The sequence below is a fragment of the Stegostoma tigrinum genome, chromosome 28 (genome assembly GCF_030684315.1).
Source record: "Stegostoma tigrinum isolate sSteTig4 chromosome 28, sSteTig4.hap1, whole genome shotgun sequence".
Taxonomy (NCBI): Eukaryota; Metazoa; Chordata; class Chondrichthyes; order Orectolobiformes; family Stegostomatidae; genus Stegostoma; species Stegostoma tigrinum.
Window position 1 is genome coordinate 27622434 of NC_081381.1, and position 19765 is coordinate 27642198.

The 19765-nt window shown below is 42.3% G+C and overlaps 1 protein-coding gene and 1 long non-coding RNA gene across 3 annotated transcripts in view; one reads left to right on the top strand and one right to left on the bottom strand.

The window, feature by feature from the left end:
* Positions 1 to 19765, top strand: part of LOC132211098 (uncharacterized) — an 81906-nt gene that overhangs the window by 40139 nt on the left and 22002 nt on the right. The window contains exon 3 of the long non-coding RNA XR_009447407.1: positions 7626 to 7703. This is a non-coding gene — a long non-coding RNA (uncharacterized LOC132211098). The remainder of the gene's footprint in view (positions 1 to 7625; positions 7704 to 19765) is intronic.
* LOC125466738 (zona pellucida-binding protein 1-like) overlaps positions 9362 to 19765 on the bottom strand; it is a 33998-nt gene continuing 23594 nt past the window's right edge. For both annotated transcript variants that reach the window (XM_048561684.1, XM_048561683.1), the window contains exons 8-10: positions 19204 to 19455; positions 18623 to 18722; positions 9362 to 10341 (exon numbers count right to left, since the gene is read on the bottom strand). In XM_048561684.1, coding sequence (XP_048417641.1) covers positions 10188 to 10341; positions 18623 to 18722; positions 19204 to 19455 — 506 coding nt within the window. In that variant the 3' untranslated portion in view covers positions 9362 to 10187. The remainder of the gene's footprint in view (positions 10342 to 18622; positions 18723 to 19203; positions 19456 to 19765) is intronic.

Genomic DNA, 19765 nt, shown 5'->3' on the forward strand with positions numbered 1-19765 from the left:
GAATAATAGAGACCTCTGAAAGCTGTATGAGTTATGCAGAACATATGTGACATCTCACTATTGTGTGTGACATCAATGTGTGTGATCATTATTGAGTTGCAGAATTATTGTTAGGTGTACAAGGTCATTAGACGATGTGAACTGTTAAAGTTGTGCAGATCAGACTGATGTGCGCTAGAGACGAGGCTCAGCCCAGTTAATTATGCCACAGTTAGTCCTTCGTATAGTTGCTATAATTTTTCTTTCACTGGAAGAAATCTTTAGATAGTTCTCAAACACTACTAATCTCTATTGTGGAGGAACATCAGTATATTCTTAACAACATTTCCCTTCATCTGTAACCATGGTTTCCAATCACTTGCAAGAAAATAGTGGAATCAAACTGGTCAGTGGGGTGTTAGGTCTTCTTTCTTTTGTTATAGCCTGGAGAACTCAGTGCCAATGAAACTTTTATAGAAAAAGAGTAAATTTATGGCACAAAACAAGGCCATTTTGCTCACTGTACCCGTGCCAACCAAAGTAAGGATCTCCAGTTTACCTATCCTTCTAGCATCCAGTCCATAGTTCGATAACTAAAGGTGCCTAATATGCGTGCTCATTGATTTCTGTATACTTTACAAGGTTTCCAGCTTCTCCCACTCTTACAGGTGCTGAGTTCCAGGCTTCTACTGCCCTGTGGATGAAATAGGTTTAAATACAACATTTAAAAGGCATCTGGATGGCTATATGAATAGGAAGTAAACCCTTCATGGGACATGGGCCAAATGCTGGCAAATGGGACTAAATTAATTTAGAATATCTGGTCGGCATGGATGAGTTGGACCGAAGATCTGTTTCCATGCTATATATCTCTAGACACTAATTCATACAACAGTTACTTCAACCAATGCCCCTGCCTATTGACTTCAGAAGTAGGTTCTTTCCATCCATTCTATCTTGGCTGTTCCTGTAATGCAGTAACCAGAGCTGTATGCAGTATTCCTCCAGCTGTCGTCTAGTGTTTTAGCGTAACTAACATGAGCTCCCTGTTCTTACACTCAAAGCTTTGGCCAATATTGAAAGTATAATATACTTCTTCTTGACCATATCTCTGGAACATTTTCAAACACATTATTGCTCATTCTAAATGCTTTTGAGTAAATGATGGTGGACTACCTTCTAGATCCACTGTAGTCCATGTGATGTATGTACATCCATAGATCTTTCAACTTGAAGGTATTTATTTCTTTGTGTTCAGACACATTGTGATGTGATGGAATTTGTGCCAAAATAAATCACTGCGTCACAAATTTTTAACAGCAGCAAAAAACAAATCTCTCCTCCATCCCAAAGAAATAACTGATGTAAATGACTTTTCAACATTGTTTATTGTCTACGTTAACACTAATTGCATATGACTCATAATTCTGCCTGTTTTTGAATCCAATGTATGAAAAAAAAGTAAACTTATTCCTTTAGAGACCAATCATCCTATTGCCCCTGCCCAGCACCAAAATACAAGAACATTGTCAACTGCATGTGAAATGGACTCAGAAGTAAAGAAGTACATAAACTCCTCTGATGCATTTCCAAGTGGTCAAGACGTGGCAGACCATTAAGAGGCTTTAAAAGTGGGAAAACTATATTAGACGTGTTAGACCTACACACAGGAAAATATTTAATTGATTAGTATAGGGAGAACTTTAAACTGTATCAACCTCAGGCTATGCCGATAAATGTTTGAACTTGGCACATAATGAAGGGATTAAACTTTCTTGATTCTCAACCCAAAAGGAATTTATGTCTCATGAGTTAACAATATCAATCCAATTCCCAAAATAAAAGTCTGCTGGGTTCACTATACATTGGAAACACCCCATTAACCTCCAGATTCAACACATCATTCTCTGCTACTTTCACCACCTGCAATCTGATCCCACTACGAAGGATATATTTCCCTCCCCACCCTTATCTGCCTTCTGGGGGGACTGCTCTCTCCGCGACTCCCTTGTCCACTCCACACTCCCCACTAGCCACACCATCCTCGGCACCTTTCCCTGCTACTGCAGGAGATGCTACACCTGTCCCTTCACCTCCGTCCCAGGCCCCAAAAAAACCTTCCACATCAGACAGATGTTCACCTGCACATCCACTAACGTGGTCTACTGTATCGACTGTTCCCAATGTGGGATCCTCTTTTATATCGGTGAGACCAAGCGGAGGCTCGGAGACCACTTTGTAGAGCACCCACGCTTGGTTCGTGACAAATGACAACACCTTCCAATTGCGAACCACCTCAACTCCCCCTCCCATTCCCTGGATGACATGTCCATCCTGGGCCTCTTCCAGTGTCACAATGACGCCACTCAGAAACTGGAGGAGCAGTACCTCATATTCAGCCTTGGCAGCCTACAACCAATCAGTCTCAAAGTGGACTTTACTAGCTTCAAAATCTTCCCACCCCCGCCTTATCCCAAGACCAAACCTCCTGCTCCTCGTTGCCTCCTTGATCTGCCCATCTTCTCTCCCACCTTTCCGTTCCTCTCCCCTCACTGACCAAGCCCCACCACTAGCTACCTGCACTCGCCTTTCAGCATCTCACCTACCTTCCTCAGCCCAAGCCTCCTCTATATTTATTTGAGTCCCCTTCCCCTCCCCGACTTCTGAAGAAGGGCCCCAAATCGAAATGTCAGCTTTCCTGCTCCTCTGATGCTGCCTGGCCTACTGTGTTCCTCCAGCTCCATACTGTGTTATTGGAAATGACAGTCATGTCATATCTTGGGAGAAGAACCATTTGACTATCTGGGACACAACCAACCTCTTTAATGTCACCTATTTCAAACCTGACTGCCAGGAGTCACTATAGGTTTGTTGCCAATAAGGCAGTTGGTCTGCAATTGAAGCCTGTGGATACATGACCAGCTCAACAAGTGCTGCTTTTGCAGTAACTTCACATTGTCTGAATGAAGTTCAGCCAGAGAATTTTAACTCAGAGACATGAATATGTGGAGCTAAATACTTCAACAAGGACCGGCAGGCAGTCTTCATGATGGAAAAGCAGTTGGATCAGAAAATCAGTTTTTGGTTTATTAGGACACTACAAATGGTTGGTGCAGACTATTAGAATAGCTAGGGAGGGGCACTGGTCATGTATTGGGGTTTACGTTGATGGTTTCAGTTTTCCAAACAATTGGTTGGGCTCTGGGATGAATTTTGACAGTATATTCCATTTAAGAATCTATCCAAAAAATGCTCATATCCACAATGCTTTTCTTTTCGGGACTCACATTCCCAAGTTCAGGAAAAGTGGGCACGGAGGTGACATGACCAATATAAAATAACCTTTATTAAAAACACTTCAATGTAATGTAAGAAATATTAGTACATAATAAATTCTTTAATCATTTCCATGTTAGTTAATAAATATTTGAAAATGTTGTAACATTTTGAACTGGAGCCATTTTTCCTACTGTTTGATCCCATTGGGAGGGAGTACTCTTTGTACGAGTCAATTGAATGAGAAAAGACCTGTCAGAATGCCCAGGGCACATTGCCATCCAGGTGCCTTCATGCACTGTGGTCTGATCATTACATCATTTTTCTTCCTATCTTTAATACTCACTTACACCTACCCCAGCCTTCCTGCTGAGTCAAGTAATGGTCCAGTTCTTCTTTGAATCCAGACAGTGTATTTACTGTGGAAAGTTAGTCTGTGACTTCAAGACTTAATCTTTTAAGTTTTGTCAAACTTGTGTTATTTTTCTGTTCCAGTTGTATCTTTAATGTCTCAGACCTTTGTCCCTCTTGCTCACAATGACTCATATATCCAACTACCTCTAATCTTTTTATACAGAGAAGAAAATTAGTCAGTTGTAGAGTTCAAAATTGATAAGGAGTTTGTATTGGATAAGCTATTGGATTTGACAGGATATCTAGGACCAGAAGAGACATTTGAAGAATTTAATATTTGAGGAAAGTGAGACTCAAAATTGCAGAGACACTGGCCATAACCTTTTAGTCTTCCCGAGACTTGGGGCTGGTGCCAGAGGACTGGAGAATTGCCAACATTATGCCCTTGTTCAAAAAGAAAAACAAGCCCAACAATTACAGACAGGTCAGTCTAACTTCAGAAGTGGGGAATTATCATAAAAAAATTCAAGACAGGGTTAATAGTTACATGGACAAATGTGGTGTAATTGGGGGAACCAGTATGGATTTCTTAAGGAAAAGTCCTGTTTAACTAACTTGCTGGACTTATTTGAAGAGTTAACAGAGGATTATGATGATATAGTGTACATTTATTTTCAAAAGGTACTAAATTTAATACAGCACTACACAACATAGTGTGAGGGAAGTTAGAACTCATGGGATAAAAGCAAAAATAGCAACATGGATACAACCACTGTCTGAATGGTAGAAAACAGAGTAATTGTCTTCCAAACTGGCAGCAAATTTGCACTGAATAGGTATTTGGAATTAGATCAACCATGAACTCATTAAATATCTTGGCGTGAGAGGCTTGATGGCCTACTCCTGCTCCGATGTACCCCAGGGTTCAGTTTTACGATTCTACATCTTAGAGTGCAGGGGGACAGTTTCAAAGTTTGCAGATCCTACAAAATTTGGGAGCATTGTAAGCTATGATGACAGTGTAGAATTTCAAAAGGACAATAACAAATCATGGTGGATGGCTAGGCAGATGAAATTCAATGCAGAGAAATGTGAGGTAGTACTTTTTCTAGAAAGAACTTGGAGAAGCAGAAAAAAAAATAGGGTACTACTTAAAACATGTAGGAGCAATGAGTCCTGGACATGAATGTTCACAAGTCATTAACAATGGCAGGACAGGTGGAGAGTGTGGTTAATAAAGCATACAGTATTCAAGACTTTATTAATAAGGCAAGAGAGGTTAAGAATAGGGAAGTTTTTGTTGAATCTATATAAGATAATAGTTCAACATCAGCTGGAGTATTATGTACATTTCTGGTGCCACACTTTAGGAAGGATGTGGGTGTATTGGAGGAAGTACAGAAGAATGATTCCAGAGATGAGTAATATCAGTTATTAAGATATTTCGAGCAAGTTGGGACTAATTTTTAGTGTTCATTTGCTCGCCGAGCTGGTTGTTCTGTGGTGTGCAGTTGTATCGCTACCAATCTAGGCAACATCATCAATGCAGCCTCTAGTTGAAGTATTGGTGTTCTGGTCTGTTCCAAATTGGTGTGATGGGTCTTCTGGTTCTGTTTTTCAGCAGCGGTCTGTATACGGGGTCTATTTCTATATGTTTGTTAATGGAGTCCCGTGTTGAGAACCAGGCCTCCCGAAATTCCCTTGCATGTCTGCTGTTCACTTGTCCTGGTATAGTTACTATGTCCTAGTTGAACTGGTGGCCTTCGTTGTCAGTATATATGGAGACAAGTGAATATTGGTCGTGTCTTTTTTACTGCCAGCTGTGTTTGCATATCCTGGTTGTCAGTTTCCTCCTTGTTTGTCCAATGTAATGCCTATTGCCTCGCTGCATGTGATTCTGTATATCACACTAGCCCTGTTTACTGTCGGTATGGGGTCTTTAGTCTTTGATAGCATTTGATACAGTGTTGATGTAGATTTGTGTGCAACCCTGATCCTAAAGAGGTCTAAAGAGTCTGACTGCCATTTCCCTACAATTTTTGATGTAGGGTAGAGTTACTAGTGTCTTTTGTTGTACCCTGTCCTTTGACTGTCACTTGTTTTGTAGGCATCAACAGACAAAACTTCTTGGGTATCTGTTGTCAGTAAATACTTTGTGCAGGTGTGCCCCTTCCAAACTCCAGAGTTCTGGGGTGTTGCAGTGTGATATGGCTTGTTTAAATAGTGTCTTAATGCAACTCTGTTGGTGAGGTAGTTGCAATTGAAATTCAGGATTTGATCCATGTGCGTGGCCTTCCTGTACACTTGGGTCTGGAATTAGCCATTAGTTAGCCTCTCTACTATTACATCAAAGCACACACTAGGACTGTTTAGACCACATAGGATGAGGGTTGCACACAAACCTACATCATCACTGCATCAAACGCTATCGAATACTAAAGACCCGATATTGACAGTAAACAGGACTAACGTGATGTACAGAATCCCATGCAGTCAATGCAATAGACATTACATTGGACAAACAGGAAGGAAGCTGATGACCAGGATACACAAACACCAACTGGCAGTAAAAAAACACGGACAATATTCACTTGTCTCAATACACACAGACAATGAAGGCCATCAGTTTGACTGGCACAAAGTGACTATACTCAGACAAGCGAACAACAGACATGCAAAGGAATTTCTGGAGGCCTGGTTCTCGACACAGGACTTTGTTAACAAATACATGGAAACAGATCCAGAATACAGACTGCTGCTGAAAAACAGAACTGCAAGTGATAAGTCCCATCATACCAGAGGATCATATAAATTCATAACAGAGCAGAACACCAATGCTTCGATTAGAGGTCGCATTGATGTTGTTGCCTAGAATGGTAACAAAATATCTGCACCCCACTAAACAAGCAGCGCAGTGAGCAAATGAACAAGCTCATCCACAACCCGAGCTACAAATTTTCACTAAAAATTTAGAAACCTATGAGATGGTTTTCCTTGGAGAGGAAAAAGTTAAAAGAAGACATTGAAATGATGAGCAGCCTGGACAGAATAAACTGTGATAAACATTTCCACTTGTAAAAATATTGAGTACAGGATTGCACAGATTTAAAGTGATTTGCAACAGAAGTAAATGTGATGTGAGATGAAAACTTTCACCCAGCAAGTAGTGCAGGTCTAGAATGCACTACCAGAAAGTATGGTAGAGGCAGTTCAAATGAGGGATTCAAGCGGGCATCAAATGATAATTTGATTAGAAGTAATGTACTGGGCAACACGGAAGATGCAGGAAAGTGACTGTTAGGGTGAATTCTCCATCATCAGGTACAATCACAATGGGCCAAATGGCCTCCTTCTGTGCTACGACCATTCTACGATTCTACGACACAAAGCTCCATGGGAAAGTAAACTGTGAGGAAAATGTAAGCAAAACTGCAAAGATATCTAGATATCCAAAAAAGAGATATGCTGCTGAAGCTCATCAGGACAGATAGAAGATTACTAAATTTCAAAGGGAGCAACAATGTATAACTGCATGTTTTGTTGGCAAGTTGACTATGATCAAATGAAGCGTTGGTTAGAGAATGCAACAGAGAACTGTTGCTCCCTACACTTCTGTTTATTGGCCATCCCTTACTGCTATTGGACAGCTCTTTAGTCAGACCCGGCTGTTTTTTTTTGCTTAAGAATGATATACTTGCACTAAAAGCTGAAAATGCTGGAGAAACTCAGCAGATTTGGTAGCATCTGTAGAGAGTGAAAGAGTGTTAAAGGTTAAGGTCCAATTTGACTTCTTCGGCACTGGATTCTAAATGGTTGTGACAAATATTCATATTGAGCTTGAGACATCAACTCTGCTTTTCTCTCTCCACAAATGCTACCAGACCTGCTGAGTTTCTCATGCAGTTTCTGTTTTTATTTCAGATTTCAAGCATCTGTTATATCATGCTTTTATAAAGATATACTTGGCTTACAGGCATTATCATGAAGATTCACTACATTTTTTTTGCTATGAACAGGTCATTCTATGAGGAGAAATTAGGTGGAATGAACATATGGGCCAAGATCCTGTAAAGCTGTTGGAAACGGGATACAAGGTGAATGGGACTTTAATTGTGCAGGGGGCCAAACATCAACTGCCTGATGTAAAATGAAATTACACAATTAGTTGGTAGCAAGAAATTGAACTTCTTGAAACATTTTTTAATATATTTGCACACAGTGCATACTCATTAAGAGGCAACCTCACCAGAGTTAAGCTTACCTTTCCAAATAAGCAATCAGTGAACAAGAATCACATGCCTTCAGATTTATAGCTATTTTAAATATGGCATGCAGCAAGGGAGGTATCACCAAAGGTGATAAATTTGGAGCAACAATCAGCTACTTTTTACACTATGAGGAGTTTTGTTCAAGTACAAGAAGTGTTCTGTACAGAGAAGCTTGAGGATAACGTTGGCCACATTGGGCTGACAAGACTCCAGGTGTAGCTGATGCTAAGCATAGACCTATTCATTGATCAAAAGTGCTCAGAATGGATAGAATAGTCCCTGCTGCCATCCCGAGAAAGAGGACCTCCATCCAGCCAGAAGAAGAACCTGCAGAGAGGCATGCTGAATCATGGGGCTACTCTTTGTCTATGGTTGGACTTATACCATTTTTGTACAGGGTAGCAACAGTTCCAGGAATCCAGGTGATGAAAAGTGGGTGGCAGCAACTCCAGGATCCAATGGCCAGTGTTGATGGAGTAGCAACAGTTGCAGTTCCCAAAAACACCTTTCAGACAAAGAATAACACTCCCGCTTTGAAGCGAGTGAAAATGCCTGGGTGGCCAGTCACCTTCCTGCGAGTGGAAATTCTGCACACCTCCTGTCCCACCATTGACAATCTCAATGCTTACTTCTATAATGCCTGAAATTTAGAATGAGAGATAATCTCACTTAAGCATCTGAGATTGTGAGGAACTTAATAAAGTAGTTGGTGAGAGACTGTTTGCCTTGCCTGGAAAGTTCAAAATTTGGAACATAGGGCAGAGTCTTAGTGGGCATCAGAGGTCTCATCATGTGAAGGGCCAACCTGTGCCATACTTCCAGGAAAGCCATGTGCTAATTAGGTATTGGCAAGGTCACTGCAGGTCTTCACTTGCAATTCAGACACCAGTGGTAGAAGTTTTGCCCAGCAAATCAGAGTCTAGCATTCTTGCACTCAGTAGGTCTGTAAAGGAGACTGTAGCTGCTGTAAGGAGGGCACCCCCGGATTTCCAAGATCAGGATGTATATAGGATGAAGTAAATGATTTGTAGGGGTGGTGTTCTTTTGCATGTGTGTTTGGGGTTTGAGGAGAAACACAGGCATGAGGCCAAACGCAAGGGCCAAGCGTGGCTCCCAGTGGGGCACTCCTGTCCTATATCCGGTTTCCCCTTTCAGGCACTTGAGTAAAAGCACTTTTACTAAGTTCTTGTACTGTCTTTTAGACCTTCATATTTGTCCCAATGTGTGGTTTACAGATCATATGTAATGAGTATTTCCTTTCCAAAACCTTGCTTCCTATTATCACAATTTTTGATCAGATGTTCCTTGCTACATCTCCTGTTGTAAATTGTTACGGCCACATTTTATTTTGCTCTATTAAATGTCACAGTAGAGTTGCAAATTCCAGGGGTGTCTTTCTACATATGTTTCTGAACTCTTTCTAACCATGTCATCAACTTGTGTGCAAAGACCTTATATCCATCAATTAATTGTAGGTATGGAAACAGTTTTATTTACTTATATTTGAAGCTTAGATCATTGTATTTCCTATTTTTGTCACACTTACTTCCTGCAACAATTCTTCCAATTAATTTATTGATTTGGAAGAACTGAATTACTGTTCAGTAATTGTAGACCTATGCCCCGAAGGTTATGAAGTATCTAACAGAAAACTCACATTATAAAATAAATCTGCCCAAGCCTCAAAATTGGAATAAGTAAAATACAGGATCACAAATGCTTACGTGTACAAACTTCTGTTAACATCTCTCTCTCTCTCTCTGAGCACCTTTGGGTAACTGAAATTAACTACCAATCTAAACAGGAAGGAGAAATATCAAACACAGAAGTCACCACTTTGTCCCAAACAAACAGACAGGAGAGACAAAGAGTTGGAAGATGTTGGCACTAACTTGTACACAAACACTTCCACAGTTACTGACACATACTCCCAGTTCCAGAAAAGCCTACATAGATGCATATGACCACCCACACCTACAGTTAATGACAGGCACATATACCTAAACACAAACAAATAGGAACAGGTGAAGAAACATTCACCTCATTACAAAGAGAGATATCCATACTAACATGCAATTTGAAATATAGAGACAGCAAAAAATAACACGTGACCTAAATCATTTGTATTCTTTGCTCTCCGCTGACTTCTTGTAACTCTTGCTATCCTGACATCACCTGCTATTCTTGTGAACTGTTATCCTAATTTATTTTCCTGGTTTGATCTATCTGTGTTTCTGTGCAGTTATTTTCTTCTGAGTCAGCTGTCAGCCACCTTATCATCTTCCTTTCATTGAGTGCTGTCTTTGGCCTCTATTTTATCCATGTTGCCCAATTGTTGTTCTTCTGATGTTCTCTCATTGCTGGATGAGATAAAGACGATCTAATTCTTTTAAGATTTGTATTTTCCTTCATTCTAAGCACAGGCCAATCAGAAGTAGCCTCTGTACGTAAGAGCACTACCAAGCTGCAAACACAAAGGGAAACAGGTTATTTACAAGCCTTCTGGAGAACTGGTGTGCAAGTGTCTATAGCACATTGATCTCTTTGAATATTGCTCGTTTGATTAATGATTTTATGTCTGTAATAATTGGGGTTTCCTTTCATTTGGTGTCAATTAGTAAGCATCTCTATCAATGGATTGTCTATCTTCAGCTGCCCTGTCACTGTGGTATGCAGTTCAGAAGGCAGTTAAAAATAAATGTGGACTGAATCACATATCAGTCACTTGGTGAGAATGGGAGGATTTCCTTCCTAGGGGATATCTTTGAAATAGATTTTTCAGGAATCACTCAACAGCATCATAGCCACTTTGAAATTAATTTTTTAAGACAAACAGAAAGAGAAACTGCTGAAGAAACTCAGCAGGTCTGACAGCATCTGTGAAGAGAAAATAATATTAACATTTCAAATTCAGTGACCTTTCTTCAGAACCCTTCTTTTTCATATTCTGAATTCATTTTCTCAAACTTGAGATCTGCTTTGGTATTGTTTTCTTGAAAAAAATTCCACAGTTTCCAAAATCATATAAATGCTGAAGAGAGGAACCATTAAAAGAAAATTTTAAATACTTGTATTTATGTTTGAATGAATGAATGAATTAGCTTTATTGTCACATATACTCAATAAGTAAAGTGAAAATATTATATGTCGCTACCTACACATCTTATGACCAGAGGATATCCTAAAGCATTTGCAGACAATGAAGCATTTTTGAGCTGCAGTCACTGTTCAATGTTGGAAATTCAACAATCAATTTGTACATAGGAAACTCCCACAACTAACAGTGTAATAATGATCAGACAATAACATGGGGTAACCAACAAAGGAGAACAGGGTAATAACTATCTTCATTAAAACTCAGGATTTGGTAACAACAAAAATATAATTATAAATTATGTTCAACTACTCATCTAAAAGAGCCTCAAGTAATGTTCTGCAGTTAAGTTTAAATCCCACTTTGGCACACCAGGGAATTTAAATTCGATTAATTATTAAATCTGGAAGAAAATGCAAATTTCATTAACAATAATGATCATAAAACTACCACGTTGCCATGAAAACCCGTTTGGTTTGCTAATGTCCTTAAAGGGAAGAAATCTGCCTATATCTGACACCAGACCCACAGCAATGTAGTTGACTCATGAGTTCTTTCTGAAATGGCTTATCAAGCCACTCATTTGTGTCAAATTACTGCAGAAAAATCAAAGAAGGATAGAACAACATCACTTTATGCAATGTAAAGGACAAAAGTCCACTTTCCAATATTGATCCAGCAAAATACTCTTCATTAACCTCTAGGAACTTATGCCAAAATTCCAAGAGCCATCCACAAGCCAATCAAGCAACAGGCTAACATTGTCATATTCAGCTGATCATACCTTGCGACCAATGTCTCAGCCTCCTGCATCTGTTTCTGAGTATTTTCTATTCCACTAGCAGGATAGAACTATCAGAGATGGTAGAACTGGAGTGGCCCTGGGAGTCCTCAACATTAACTCCAGATTTCATGAGGTCTTATGACATAAAGCTAACCAGGGACAAGAATATCTACTGCTGATTACCACCTACTCTGCTCCTCAGCTGATGATCAATATTTCTCCATGCTGAACACTAACTAGAAAAAGCATCAAGGGCAGCATGGGCACATATTGTACTGTCGGAGTGTGGGTCCACTATCCATCAACAAGAGTGGTTCATAGCACCAGGATTAACCAAGTTGACTAATTCCTGAAGGACCTATCTGCCAGACAGGACCTGCAGCAGGTAGCAAGCGAACAAAAATATCCTGTACACAAAAAGCAGGATTCCACCTTCCATATCTATTATCTTGTCCAACAACCCAGGACACACAGCCAACCCATTTTCCACTACTCATACTCCCCATTATCACCTATCCAGCTTCTGTTCTTCTTTGGCTTACCAACAAACACTTTGTCTGCCTACTCTTTTCTCTCTCTCTCACTCTCAATCTGTATCTCTCTAGGCTCCGTCTCCACCTATCTCCTCACTCCTTTGCCTCATCAACCTCTCATCATCAACATTAATACCACATTGGCCTACCTGCTTCCAGTTCTGAAAAATGGTCACTGAACTTGTAATGTTAATGCTGTTTAATTTCCAGACATGCTGCCAGAGAAAATTTAAGTTTGTGCAGCTCTCAAACCAGGAGTGTTTGATCAGAAATCTGCAGGTTATTAGAAACTAAGAAAGTTTAAGGTGTCAGTTTTGAAAGTGTTCATGTAATAAGACTCTAGAGTTCACAGGAATAAAACTGGGGAGAATTTGTTAAGTGGAACTTAATATTTAATGTGGAGGTGCTGGTGTTGGACTGGGATGGGCAAGATGAGAAGTCACGCAACACAAGTTATGGTTCCATAGTCCCGACTTTCACCTGACGAAGGAACAGCGCTTCGAAAGCTTGAGATTTCAAATAAACCTGTTGGACTATAACTTGGTATTTTGTGACTTCTTAACTTAAATATTCAATATAGAAGTATAGTTTTTCTGGATTTGAGTCTCGAACAGAAAATGTCAGAAAATAGATTGAAACTTTGTATCAGAGACGTGGGAACTGCAGATGCTGGAGAATCCGGGATAACAAAGTGTAGAGCTGGATGAACACAGCAGGCCAAGCAGCATCTTAGGAGCACAAAAGCTGATGTTTCAGGCCTAGACCCTTCATCAGAAATGGGGGAGGGGGACAGGGTTCTGAAATAAATAGGGAGAGAGGGGGAGGTGGATGGAAGATTGGTAGAGGAGAAGATAGGTGAAGAGGAGACAGACAAATTAAAGGGATGGAGCCAGTAGAGCTGAGTGTAGGTGGGGAGGTAGGGAGGGGATAGGTCAGTCTGCAGAGGGCGGACATGTCAAGGGGGCGGGATGAGGTTAGTAGGAAGGAAACGGGGGTGCGGCTTGAGGTGAGAGGAGGAGATAGGTGAGAGGCAGAACAGATTAGGGAAGCAGGGACGAGCTGGGCTGGTTTTGGGATGTAGGGGGGGAGGGGAGATTTTGAAGCTTGTGAAATCCACATTGATACCTGTGGGCTGCAGGGTTCCCAAGCGGAATATGAGTTGCTGTTCCTGCAACCTTCGGGTGGCATCGTTGTGGCACTACATGAGGCCCAGGATGGACATGTCGTCTAAGGAATGGGAGGAGGAGTTGAAATGGTTCGTGATGGGAGATGCTGTTGTTTATTGCGAACCAAGCATAGGTGTTCTGCAAAGTGGTCCCCAAGCCTCCACTTGGTTTCCCCAATGTAGAGGAGGCCACAATGGGTACAGCGGATGCAGTATACCACATTGGCAGATGTGCAGGTGAATATCTGCTTAACGTGGAAGGTCTTCTTGAGGCCTGGAATGGGGGTGAGGGAGGAGGTATGGGAGCAGGTGTAGCACTTCCTGTGGTTGCAGAGGAAAGTGCCAGGTGTGGTGGGGTTGGAGGGGAGTGTGGAGCGGACAAGGGAATCATGGAGAGAGTGGTCCCTCTGGGCTCCGTCCCTGCCTCTTTAACTTGTCTGCAACCACAGAAAGTGCTACACTTGCCCCCACACCTCCTCCCTCACCCCTATCCCAGGCCCCAAGATGACTTTCCACATTAAGCAGAGGTTCACCTGCACATCTGCCAATGTGGTATACTGCATCCACTGTACCCGGTGTGGCTCCCTCTACATTGGGGAAACCAAGCGGAGGCTTGGGGACTGCTTTGCAGAACACTTCTGCTCGGTTCGCAATAAACAACTGCACCTCCCAGTCGCAAACCATTTCCACTCCCCCTCCCATTCTTTAGATGACATGTCCATCATGGGCCTCCTGCAGTGCCACAATGATGCACCCGAAGGTTGCAGGAACAGCAACTCATACTCCGCTTGGGAACCCTGCAGCCCAATGGTATCAATGTGGACTTCACCAGCTTCAAAATCTCCCCTTCCCCACCGCATCCCAAAACCAGCCCAGTTCGTCCCCTCTCCCCACTGCACCACACAACCAGCCCAGCTCTTCCCCTCCACCCACTGCATCCCAAAACCAGTCCAACCTGTCTCTACCTCCCTAACCTGTTCTTCCTCTCACCCATCCCTTCCTCCCACCCCAAGACGCACCTCCATCTCCTACCTACTAACCTCATCCCACCTCCTTGACCTGTCCGTCTTCCCTGGACTGACCTATCCCCTCCCTACCTCCCCACCTATACTCTCTCCACCTATCTTCTTTTCTCTCCATCTTCGGTCCGCCTCCCCCTCTCTCCCTATTTATTCCAGTACCCTCTCCCCATCCCCCTCTCTGATGAAGGGTCTAGGCCCGAAACGTCAGCTTTTGTGCTCCTGAGATGCTGCTGGGCCTGCTGTGTTCATCCAGCCTCATATTTTATTATCAAAAGTAATCTCACCCCATTTGCCAGCATTTGGCCCATTCCCTCTAAAGCCTTCCTATTCTTGTAGCCATCCAGATGCCAAATAAATGTTGTAACTGTACCTGCCTCCACCTCTTCATCTTGCAGTTCATTCCATACATGCACCACCCTAAATGTGAGTTTAATCTGACAATCACCACACCTCAGGTGAGGGGTAAGATTGAGAAGACGGGACTTTCACAGTTACCTCAGCTAGTACAGGACTTAAATCCATGCTTTTTGCATTGCTCTATGTCACAAACTAGCCATCGAGCCAACTGAGCTAACTGACCTTCCCTCTCTGCATGGGTAAGTATAGCCCCAGCAACTCTCTAAGTTGTGCATCATCCAGGACAAAGCAGCCTACTTGAATGATAATCCAGTCACCACTTTAAATATTCACTTCGTCCAGTGTGTCAGCTATAAAATGCAGTTCTACAACTCACCAATTCTCTTTTGACAGTTTCCAAATCTACCAACTATAACAAGGGCAGCAAATATGTAGAAAACCAGACCTGCAAATTTCCCTCCAAACCATTCACCATCCTGACTTTGAACTGTTTAGACACTTCTTTACGGTCACTGGGCCAAATTCCTGGAACTTACTTCCAAACCACACTATGAATGTACCTATACCACACGAACAGGAGCTGATCAGCAAGGTGCTTCACCACTTCCTTCTCATGGGCAGTAGGAATCAGCAAAAAGAGATAGCATGAACTGCAGATGCCAGAGTCAGAGACAACACAGTATGGAGCTGGAGGAACACAGCAGGCCAGGCAGCATCAGAGGAGCAGGAAAGTTGACATTTCGAGTTGGGACCCATCTTCAGAAATGAGCTGGAAAATAAAGAGAGAGAGGAGGGACAGGGCTGGGGAAGGTAGGGCGAATGGTGATAGATGAGTGCAGATAGGTAGTGGTGGGGATTTGTCAATGGGATGGGAGGACGGATAGGTGGGAGAGAAGATGGACATGTTGTGTCAGCTCAATGAGGTGAGGATGAGAGGGAAACTTAGACATGGGATGAGGCTAGAGGTGAGGAGATTTTAAAACTAATGAATTCTACATTTAGGCCATCAGGCTGTAGGCTTCCGAGGTGGAATATGACAGGTTCCTCCCCAGTTTGTGAGTGATGTCTTTGTGACACAGGAGAAGGCCCAGGATGGACATGTTACGCAGAGGGTGGGATAGGGAGTTAAAATGGTTGGCAACCAGAAGGTGTTGTTGTTTGTTACGTATAGAGCACAGTTTCTCTATGGGACAGTCTCCGAGTTTACATTTGGTCTCATCAATGTGAAGGAGATCACATCAGGAACAGCGGATACAGTAGACCAAGTTGAAGAATGTGCAGGTGAACTCCTATCTGATAAGGAAGGTTTGTTTTGTGCCTTGGATGGAAGTGAGGGATAGGTGTAGGGACAGGTGTAGCACTTCCTTTGGTTGTAGGGAAAGTTGCCATCGGTGGCGGGGCTAGTGGGGAGTGTGGAGCAGACAAGGGAGTTGCGGAGAGAGTGGTCCCTACGAAAGGAAGATAGGGGTGTGGAGGGAAATATCTCTTTGGTTGTGGGGTCAGATTGTAGGTGGCAGAAGTAGCGGAGAATGATACGTTGGATGCGGAGTTGGTGGGGTGAAATGTGAGGACAAGGGGTATTCTGTCTGTATTTTTTTGGGGAAGGGATGTGACAGCAGAAGTGTGGGAAATGCAAGAGATGCAGTTGAGGGCATTTTCGATCACCGCAGTGGGGATGTCACAGTCCTTGAAATAGGCGGACACCTGGGATGTGTGGGGGTGGAACGCCCCATCTTGGGAACAGATGTGGTGGAGGCGGAGGAAGTGGGAGTACGGGATTGTATTCTTGCAGGAAGGTGGGGAGAGGAGTTGTAGTTCAGGTAACTGTGGGAGTTGGTGGGCTTGAAATCGATGTTAGTTTCGAGGCTGTCGCCAGAGATAGACACAGAGAGGTCCAGGAAGGAGAGGGAGGTATTGGAGATGGTCCAGGTGAATTTGAGTTTGGGGTGAAAGGTGTTAGTAAAGTTGATGAACTGTTCAAGTCCCTCATGGGAGCACGAGTCAGCGCTGACGCAGTCATCAATGTAGCGGAGGAAGAGGTGAGGGATAGTAACAGCAGAAGAGGATCTGTTCCATGTATCCTACGAAGAGTCAGGAATGGCTTGAGCCCATGGCCACCCCCTTAGTCTGTAGGAAGTGAGGGGAGTTAAAGGAGAAGTTGTTAAGGGTAAGGAAAAGTTCAGTTAAGTGGATGAGGGTGTTGGTGAGGGGGCCTGTTTGGGCCAATGGGACAGGAAGAAGCCGGGTTTTTTGGCCAGTCGCATGGAAGGTACAAGGGTACAGGGATTGGATGTCTATAGTGAAGATGAGATGTTGTGAGCCAGGGAATTGGAAGTCTTGCAGAAGGTGGGGGGCGTGGGTGGTCTCACGGATGTAGGTGGGGAGTTCCTCAACCGGGGGAGAAAACAGAGTCAAAGTAAGCAAAAATAATTTCAGCGGGGCAGGAGCTGGCAGAATCAGCAAAATTGCTGGTTTTGCCTATCACACTGATATCCCAGAGGGAAAAAAATGTTGCTCTTTTAGCATGATGAATTCATATGCACAGACACATAACATGTCACAGATACAGAAATTCACATTTGGACTGACAGATGGAGGCACACATCGACTGTATTAGAAAATCAGACATGACTAAAACATACACAGAGATTACTCAATTAAAGGCACATAATCATAGAGAACGGTACAGATAGAGAATGATTATTCTCAAATGTAGCATTGACTCAAAAACACATAAAGAATATACACTTACACAGATAGATCTTTGGATACAAATATGCACGCAGGCAATTCCCGAGTTGAGTGAGCACTGAATTTCCAGGCAGCATTGCAGTGTTTGGTATATGCCACTTGAGGGGGCTGTACACTTTTTGATAAATTTCTCAGCCTATGAATTATGAGGCCTCCAAAGGTGCTTAAATTCTTTGTTGTTACTTTCTTTCCATTTGAGATTCCTTCTGACATCCCACCAGACAATTTAGAGCCAATTACAGTACAACCTCCTTGTAAATCCAACAGTTTGGGTAGACTGCAAATAATATTTAGGCAGAGAAACTGGGTTGTGGTTTGGTGACATGAACAGAACACATGCTGAGGCAGACAATGAGGTTGTGTGGCATATTGGGTTGTTCTATTTCTAAAATAGATCTCTTTTCAGGTAGTTTTCTGCAGTTTTCTTGTGTTATGAAGTGGCATTAACAACAGGTACCGGTTGATGTGAAGAACTACAATCACCATATCTGATCACAGTCCTCCAAATTAAATCCTTTAGTGACCAATTCATTTGAAGAGTTCCAGATTTACCATTGAAACATACGTTTTGGGATTGAAATAACAACAGTAGGAACCTTGCAGGGATCCCATGCAATTCTGTTTTTTATAATTCTTATTCACTTGAGTGAGGGTGCATGAGCTGATGTGGATGGGCATGCGGAGTGTATGGGGTGTGAGATTGTGTGATGAGATTGTGTGACTGGTGAGGGCTATGGGGCTATTTTATAACTTCAATACAATGCTGGAACATCAAGGTTCAGTCCCATTCTGTACCTGGCAGTCTGTGCTCTCATTCCTTCAGCCTGACTCCCAGTAACCATTTTCTGCCAGTCAGGTTTGTGGAGCCAATAAATATGATGATACTGCACTCTAGACCCAGAATCAAAAAATCAAGCCAATGTTTCCCAAACCCACTTCCCAAATCTTGTTCTGAAGACTGAAAATGTCCTTCACCTTAGTCCACATTTACCCAGAGTTCACATCAGATGTACATTTCCTCTTTACAGGATTCACTCACCAGTATATTGTTAAAACAGTAGCTCCCAGAAATGCCACACTGCATAGAACTATCGTGACCAGGAGTTGCGTGGAACTGAGTATCTGACCATCTTCCTGAGCTGTAATAGACATGTAGGAAACTTGCAAAACTGAAAATTAGTTCAGAAACAAATTGCAAATTACAAATGTCCTTCTTGTTCTCAAGTTATCTGTTTTATGACTCATTAAAAATTGTGTCATGTCTACCCTTCCCATTTCACGACTACTGGCAAGGTGGAAGAAGACACAAAGGGATTAGGAGAAGGGCCACTGGAGTTCATGACCTCATCTCTGAAAGTGCTGACTCTGGTTTTCAGACTGCCACTTTTGGTACTTGAGGTCCCTTTTCATGTGTCCACAACAGTGACTGCCACCAGACTGCTCAGTGTTACTACCGTTCCATACATGCAAGGCTTTTCCAACATTGGACAATGATCAAAAATTGGAACAATGATGATTTTGCCTTCTTAAAGCTGAGGCATAGAGGAGAATACTTATTCACGAACAGTAGTGCCTCTTTATAGGAACTATACTAATTATTTTACTTTATTCCATTGTTACCTGTTCGACCTTCAGCCACTTTCCCTGCCAACCTTATTCGTTTTGTGGCTTTGACATTGCTCTCCAATAGTCTTCCTTGAATTCCATCAATATTGCAGTCAGTTAAAGACATTGCTCCCTTTCCATTTGTTCTGAGGCCTACTGGACAGGCCTGACACTGAGTCTTGCCAAAATAATGCTGGTAAAAATTCATTGGACATAGAATACAGATGGCAGTCCAATTTGGGCTGTAAGAACCAGGTCCACAGGTTACTGTATGGAAAATACTGTAGTCAGTTAATCCATTCAAAACTTCATTTCAAATTCTATTTAAAAGATGCTTGCTGTTTCAATTCCTTTTTCATTCCAAAGAATGATTTCAGATCAATTCAAACTGAGGGAAGAAAAATCTCCCTGTCTGCTAGCCATAATGGTCCTGTATGAAATACGTTTGGTCACTATTCACTCTCTCCCTGGGGAATAAGTACTAGAAACACAGGAACATGCCATTCCCCTCAATGAGATCATGACTGATCTGAACAATAACTCAATTTTCCTGACTTTGCTCCAGAACTGTACTGAT